Genomic DNA, 8378 nt, shown 5'->3' with positions numbered 1-8378 from the left:
TGTTATTGTCATTCAAAACAAATTGATCCGTACAATGTCACTATACAAAACATTGTTACCACCTTCAGTTACAACTCTCTGCTCTAGAATGTACCTCTATAAGGTTACATCTCGCTGCAAAAGCTGCCAATCTACAAAATCATACCAAAGGGGATGATGGATGGAGCATTTGAGCAAATCAAACACTCCCCCCCAGTCAACTGATCTGGGTTTAATCCATCACCGTTCTTTAGCTCACTCCACCACCCCAGTTCCGACATGGCCATATTCAAATCATTCTGACCTTGTGCCTCATGGGAACAGTCCAGCCCAAACTGCCAAGCCATGTCTTCCCTGGACCGGAGACAAGCATCCTGGGACCGGTTTCGGGTTCCTAACCCTCATCAGCCAGGCTATCTTGAATCCAATGGTAGAGTGAGTATACCCTGCCAGCTTACCCTCTTGGAATCTTACTATTGTTCATACTCTGCTCTCTGGCCCTTCATTTGAGTCCCTGCATACTTCACAAGTGGCAGCTACACCTGGCGGTTGCACAAGCTCTCGTCAGAGAATGGGAAGAACCATGGCTTTATTTGTATGCCACCTCTAAAAACGTGGAATATCAACAGTTCTGCAGGCTGGAGTTTCCAGAGGCACGTTCCCCTGCGAGTAGAACTTGGGACTGCGCTACGCCTCCCCCAATTCCATTCGACTCCTGCCTGAGTTCTCAACAAGATCAGGACGGAGTGGGTCTTAACCATCCAGTGGCTCCAGATTGGGCATGTAGAGTATGGTATCCAGAACTCCTGGGCTGGTGCATCTGATGTCTGATTAGGCTGCCCTTCCAGGAGGACCTACTGTTTTAACAGGGAAGGGTTCCACCCTCGGGCATCACAATCTCCACCATCATCTTTGGACATTGAGGAGCAGTAGCTGCACACCTCCCTCTGGAGGTGACTAAATAGAGTCTCTACTAGAAAACCCATTACTGGAGGTAAGTAACGTATCCACTTTGAACCCAAATCTAGATGGCTGGTGAAAGCAGAGCATGTGGTTAACAACACTAAAAGCCACAAACCAATTGTTATAGCTAAGTTACATTTCTTTATGGTTTGTACAGGCTTTCAAGATGTGCAAAAGGATTATCATAGTAAGTACAACATCGTAGGCAAACGCAAACACAAGAAAAATGAATAATAAGAAAATAGTCAACATAATATTTGTCATCCCTATACTGTCCTGCTGCTTCATTGAGACACATACCTTCTTTTCTAACGGGGGCATCTCGTACTACAGCACGTGAGAGCCTTGTGCTGTACTCCATTAAACTCAGTGTCAGGCTCCCTGTGGTACAAAGATGCTCTTCCTGAGCAAGTTTGAGGCAGGGATTTTTATCCTGATAATAAGCAGAAAAGTTGTGTGAAACACAAGAGTTCCTTTCCCATGCCATATGTGAGAAAGTTCCCCTGGTACACGTGAAAATATATTGTGAGCACTAAATACATAAAGAACTCAATAGCAGCAATAAATCCTGCACAAATTATTACTAATGCTAAAGGACAGAATATAGGTACATATTCTGTCTGTTAGCATTAGTAATAATTTTACCTACTAAACTAGCAGACAATAATGTCAGGATAATAGAAAAACATGTGTATGAAGAACTAATGGATACATATCGGTGGAAAGGTGATGGATGAAAAGTTATTTCTCTGAAAATCTGGGACTGTATGTCCTGTAACCCTCTGTATTCCAAGAGAATCATCTGGATTTCCTAGAAAAGACATCATCTAATACCTCCCTACTCACACAACCCTTTAATGTGAAGATCCAGAGGTGTCCTGGATCAGTCTGTGTGAATCCTAAAGCGACCTGTAACATGGAGCTTTGCTAATTATACCGTTGTGTTCTAGGTGTCCACTTCCTGTATCGGCCTTTTTATGTGTCAGTCCAGAAAGGGTATGTCCTGAAAAGGACGAGAGAAACACGAGTATCTACCAGTCTGGACACACAAACAGACGAAATTTGCTCCTGTCGTCCACAGCAGCACTCTCAAATGGGGAAATGCAGCATTAACTGGTGTGTAGTACCTGAGACACAGACTGTCACTTGAGCATATGACACAGTACAGGAGTAAATAAAATACTCTACTCGTCTGGTTACTATGACCCGTTCATAAAATAAATGCAAGTGCAATAACACCAACCCAATAAGTGTGCAAGTGGAATGAATTTCATTTTTATGACTCACTTAATTGCTTAGGTTTTGATGAAAAGCATAAACCTTACCCCACACAAACTGCTGTGGTTGGGTCAAATCTTCTGGCAAATGAGAAAATGATTGTGCCTCTTGAGAAATTAGATTTATTCAATTTTGTTTTGTTTTTTTCCTGACTGCCTGTGCCTCTCCAGATCAAATAAGGATACAAACAATGCTCTAATATTTCCATTTAGAAACTTTAAGAAAATGTAATTCATTAAATACTTCTATTCGTCAACATTCTGGCTGGCATCCACCTTTGATCATGATATAGATACTTCCATTTTTGTTGCAGGTGATACTGTTTGGCTCCTTAAATACTGTGATGCATTTAATGGTCTTTGTAATCCACTCTACATCTCTTTAAGACTTGTTCGAACTATCTAGTTATTTTTTTGAAAACGTATGTTACTTGTTGATAAGAAAACAACTGAACCGCGGTGTGTAGGTAATAAGCCCTGGCCTAGCAAATTCTCCAGATTTATCAAGACTGTTCTAACTTGAAATTTGCCAGTCGCACCTGATTTACCAAATCTCTGTTTGCAATGGCTTTTGATATAATGTCTGAACTTTCTTTCAATCCAACAGACAGTGTGTTCCAGAGTAAATTTCAGAAAATGGACCAAGAAGAGTTTACACATTTTTTGAAGTCTCGTTTAGTAAAATCAAGAAAAGGAAAAGAGATGGTCGTGAATTATTTAGAACTGAAAAAAGCTAGAGAAAAGCAACACAAGACAAAAAACAGAAATCACAAATTGCACAAAATGGCCATTAAAACTAAGGAAAATGTAAGCCAACCAACTCATAGTAGCACACCAGAGAGAAGAAAGACCCACCAGAGGATTTATACATGCACTGAATGTGGAAAAAGCTATATGTACCTTTCTTCGTTCCACAGCCACAGAAGGACTCATACAGGCGAGAAACCATATTTGTGTCCCATCTATGGCAAGAGTTTTACTCATTTATCCACAAGGATAAAACACCAGCAAATACATACAGGAGAGAAACCATATAAATGTAGCGAATGTGGGAAGGGGTTTGGCTCCTCATCTCACATGCTACGGCACCAGCTAATACACACAGGAGAGAAACATTATGAGTGTAAAGAATGCGGGAAGAGGTTCAACCAGTCGTCCCACTTGATTAATCACCAACAAATACATATAGAGCAGAAACAGTACACTTGCAAAGAATGCAACAAGAACTTTAGCCATATCTCAACTCTAACTATTCATCAAAGGAAGCACACTGGAGAAAAACCCTCCAGTTGTCTGTTTTGTGGAAAGTGTTTTGGTGACTCATGGTCCCTTAGTACACACCGGCGAACACACACAGGTGAGAAGCCATACAAATGCAGTGTTTGTGGGAAAAGGTTCAGACAGAAATCTTGCCTCGACCGACATCACCGCACACACACTGGAGAGAAGCCCTTTACATGTAGTGACTGCGGTAAGAGGTTCCGTCAGTCATCACAGCTGACAGCCCATCGGATGATACACACTGGAGAGAAGCCCTTTGCGTGTCTCACATGTGGCGATTGTTTCACCCATAAGGCATCCTTGATTAAACATGAGCGAACCCACACTGGAGAGAAACCTTTTGTCTGCAGTGAATGTGGAAAGGGTTTCACGGATAAGTCTTCTCTAGTTAAACATCAGAGAACACATACTGGGGAGCGGCCTTACACCTGCGCTGTCTGTGGGAGGCTTTTTAGGAATAAGTCAGCCCTTGTAAAGCACCAGGCAGTCAGACACACAGAAGCGAAACCTTACACGTGTGCTTACTGCGGAAAGGGGTTCCGACAGCCATACTATGTGATCAGGCACCAACGCATACACACATGAACAGGAATCATGTTATTGCATTTACCTCTAGACCGAAGGCAATAAGGAAAACTGAGGAAAAATCACTATTACTGTACCATTCCTCCCATCCAGCAGTGCATGTTACGGGTTTTTTTCACTGTAAAGTTTTTTTTTGTTTTTTTTTGCATAACCTGCTGGTGAGGATTTTCAGCTTAAAATGTTTCCATTCGTATTATTTTCAAAGACCAGACTGAATAGAGACTGGTCTTGGTTTATACCAGATGCTGCAGGGTCTGTTAGTTTTACAGACATATTCTAGAACTGTGAACTGTCTGAATCAGGTTCTGATAAAGTTTACTGTATTAAAGATGTATACATTTCTTGAAACTCTTCTGTATTTAAACAATGAATAATTCTTGTATAGATATGAATGTAATTATAAGTAGCAAAAACACATCATTAATTAAAAAACATTTGAAAGGTGAACGCTGCTTGTGTTAAATGATTAATCTAAGAAGGTAAAATTCTCCATATTGTGCTTCTTACAATGCATCAAAGGTGCCCCCTCTTTCAAACTCAAACTAATGAAGTCTTAACAGGGGGCTTCATTCTGAGCCCATGGGCCTCACTACGGAATGGCGGAAGCTGCTGTGCCAGCAAACACACTTGTCTGCCACTTTACATTTGTACCACTGTTTTGCAGTTATGTTGTGCTGCAAATAATCTGTGCTAGTATGGCCTGTCTTCTTTTGTTTACATCTGAACTCTGATATGGAGCTGTGATTTTGCAAGGTACACAGGATTCTGCACACAATCCATCAGTTTTGTTTCAGTGACCAGAGTTAAATGCAGTTAAAGTGCTACCCTCATGAGTCCTTGTTATGGTAAGTGTTTCCAAAGAGAGGCAACATTGCTTGCCAAGTAAAAGGAAACAATATATATATTTAATCCCTCCCCTGCTGTTACGTAATCCCTCCCCTGGAATGCCCTGTCAAGTCTCCAGCCCTCTCCTGGATTTGTGAGTGTCTTGTTGTGCTTCTTCAGTGTGTAGTGTGAGTGACTGTTCTGTGTGCCCTGTAGGCTGTTTGAAGTTGTGGTTGATGCTCCCCTGCTTCTTGTGGGTCCTTTTAGTTACCCTAAACATAACTATAAGTTCTGTGTGCCCTGCAGGCTGTTTGAAGTTGTGGTTGGTGCTCTCCTGCTTCTTGTGGGCAGTTTTAGTCACCTTATACATAACTATAAGTTCTGTGTGCCCTGCAGGCTGTTGGAAGTTGTGGTTGATGCTCTCCTGCTTCCTGTGGGCACTTTTAGTTACCCTAAACATAACTATAAGTTCTGTGTGCCCTGCAGGCTGTTTGAAGTTGTGGTTGGTGCTCTCCTGCTTCTTGTGGGTCCTTTTAGTCACCCTAAACATAATTATAAGTTCTGTGTGCCCTGCAGGCTGTTGGAAGTTGTGGTTGATGCGCTCCTGCTTCCTGTGGGCACTTTTAGTCACCCTAAACATAACTATAAGTTCTGTGTGCCCTGCAGGCTGTTTGAAGTTTTGGTTGATGCTCTCCTGCTTCCTGTGGGCACTTTTAGTCACCCTAAATATAACTATAAGTTCTGTGTGCCCTGCAGGCTGTTTGAAGTTGTGGTTGATGCTCCCCTGCTTCTTGTGGGCACTTTTAGTCACCCTAAACATAACTATAAGTTCTGTGTGCCCTGCAGGCTGTTTGAAGTTGTGGTTGATGCTCTCCTGCTTCCTGTGGGCACTTTTAGTCACCCTAAACATACCTATAAGTTCTGTGTGCCCTGCAGGCTGTTTGAAGTTGTGGCTGATGCTCTCCTGCTTCTCGTGGGTCCTTTTAGTTACCCTGAACATAACTATAAGTTCTGTGTGCCCTGCAGGCTGTTTGAAGTTGTGGTTGGTGCTCTCCTGCTTCTTGTGGGCACTTTTAGTCACCCTAAACATAACTATAAGTTCTGTGTGCCCGGCAGGCTGTTTGAAGTTGTGGTTGATGCTCTCCTGCTTCTTGTGAGCACCTTTAGTCACCCTAAACATAACTATAAGTTCTGTGTGCCCTGCAGGCTGTTTGAAGTTGTGGTTGATGCTCCCCTGCTTCCTGTGGGCACTTTTAGTTACCCAATACATAACTATAAGTTCTGTGTGCCCGGCAGGCTGTTTGAAGTTGTGGTTAATGCTCTCCTGCTTCTTGTGGGCACTTTTAGTCACCTTATACATAACTATAAGTTCTGTGTGCCCTGCAGGCTGTTTGAAGCTGTGGTTGATGCTCTCCTGATTCCTGTGGGCACTTTTAGTTACCCTATACATAACTATAAGTTCTGTGTGCCCGGCAGGCTGTTTGAAGTTGTGGTTGATGCTCTCCTGCTTCTTGTGGGCACTTTGTGTCACCCTATACATAACTATAAGTTCTGTGTGCCCTGCAGGCTGTTTGAAGTTGTGGTTGATGCTCTCCTGCTTCCTGTGGGCACTTTTAGTTACCCTAAACATAACTATAAGTTCTGTGTGCCCTGCAGGCTGTTTGAAGTTGTGGTTGGTGCTCTCCTGCTTCTTGTGGGTCCTTGTAGTTGACCTATACATAACTATAAGTTCTGTGTGCCCTGCAGGCTGTTGGAAGTTGTGGTTGATGCGCTCCTGCTTCCTGTGGGCACTTTTAGTCACCCTAAACATAACTATAAGTTCTGTGTGCCCTGCAGGCTGTTTGAAGTTGTGGTTGATGCTCTCCTGCTTCCTGTGGGCACTTTTAGTTACCCTATACATAACTATAAGTTCTGTGTGCCTTGCAGGCTGTTTGAAGTTGTGGTTGGTGCTCTCCTGCTTCTCGTGGGCACTTTTAGTTACCCTATACATAACTATAAGTTCTGTGTGCCTTGCAGGCTGTTTGAAGTTGTGGTTGGTGCTCTCCTGCTTCTCGTGGGCACTTTTAATTGACCTATCCATAACTATAAGTTCTGTGTGCCTTGCAGGCTGTTTGAAGTTGTGGTTGATGCTCTCCTGCTTCCTGTGGGCACTTTTAGTCACCCTAAACATAACTATAAGTTCTGTGTGCCATGCAGGCTGTTTGAAGTTGTGGTTGATGCTCTCCTGCTTCTTGTGGGCACTTTTAGTTACCCTAAACATAACTATAAGTTCTGTGTGCCCTGCAGGCTGTTTGAAGTTGTGGTTGATGCTCTCCTGCTTCCTGTGGGCACTTTTAGTTACCCTATACATAACTATAAGTTCTGTGTGCCCTGCAGGCTGTTTGAAGTTGTGGTTGATGCTCTCCTGCTTCCTGTGGGCACTTTTAGTCACCCTAAACATAACTATAAGTTCTGTGTGCCATGCAGGCTGTTTGAAGTTGTGGTTGATGCTCTCCTGCTTCTTGTGGGCACTTTTAGTTACCCTAAACATAACTATAAGTTCTGTGTGCCCTGCAGGCTGTTTGAAGTTGTGGTTGATGCTCTCCTGCTTCTTGTGGGCACTTTTAGTCACCCTAAACATAACTATAAGTTCTGTGTGCGCTGCAGGCTGTTTGAAGTTGTGGTAGATGCTCTCCTGCTTCTTGTGGGCACTTTTAGTCACCCTAAACATAACTATAAGTTCTGTGTGCCCTGCAGGCTGTTTGAAGTTGTGGTTGATGCTCTCCTGCTTCTCGTGGGTCCTTTTAGTTACCCTAAACATAACTATAAGTTCTGTGTGCCCTGCAGGCTGTTTGAAGTTGTGGTTGGTGCTCTCCTGCTTCTTGTGGGCACTTTTAGTCACCCTAAACATAACTATAAAATCTGTGTGCCCGGCAGGCTGTTTGAAGTTGTGGTTGATGCTCTCCTGCTTCTTGTGAGCACCTTTAGTCACCCTAAACATAACTATAAGTTCTGTGTGCCCTGCAGGCTGTTTGAAGTTGTGGTTGATGCTCCCCTGCTTCCTGTGGGCACTTTTAGTCACCCTATACATAACTATAAGTTCTGTGTGCCCGGCAGGCTGTTTGAAGTTGTGGTTGATGCTCTCCTGCTTCCTGTGGGCACGTTTAGTTACCCTATACATAACTATAAGTTCTGTGTGCCCTGCAGGCTGTTTGAAGTTGTGGTTGATGCTCTCCTGCTTCCTGTGGGCACTTTTAGTCACCCTAAACATAACTATAAGTTCTGTGTGCCCTGCAGGGTGTTTGAAGTTGTGGTTGATGCTCTCCTGCTTCCTGTGGGCACTTTTAGTCACCCTAAACATAACTATAAGTTCTGTGTGCCCTGCAGGCTGTTTGAAGTTGTGGTTGGTGCTCTCCTGCTTCTTGTGGGCACTTTTAGTCTCCCTAAACATAACTATAAGTTCTGTGTGCCCGGCAGGCTGTTTGAACT

The 8378-nt window shown here is 43.3% G+C and overlaps 1 protein-coding gene across 1 annotated transcript; it reads left to right on the top strand.

Annotated features, from left to right (window-relative positions):
- Positions 1-2699: 2699 nt before the first annotated feature.
- Positions 2700-4185, top strand: LOC144772173 (uncharacterized). The gene has a single exon (XM_078656312.1). The coding sequence runs from the start codon at positions 2784-2786 to the stop codon at positions 4083-4085; it is 1302 nt and encodes a 433-aa protein (XP_078512438.1). The 5' UTR covers positions 2700-2783; the 3' UTR covers positions 4086-4185.
- Positions 4186-8378: the final 4193 nt, after the last annotated feature.

The sequence above is a fragment of the Lissotriton helveticus genome, chromosome 8 (genome assembly GCF_964261635.1).
Source record: "Lissotriton helveticus chromosome 8, aLisHel1.1, whole genome shotgun sequence".
In the NCBI taxonomy this organism is placed as follows: domain Eukaryota; kingdom Metazoa; phylum Chordata; class Amphibia; order Caudata; family Salamandridae; genus Lissotriton; species Lissotriton helveticus.
This window is presented reverse-complemented; position numbering and strand designations above follow the sequence as displayed.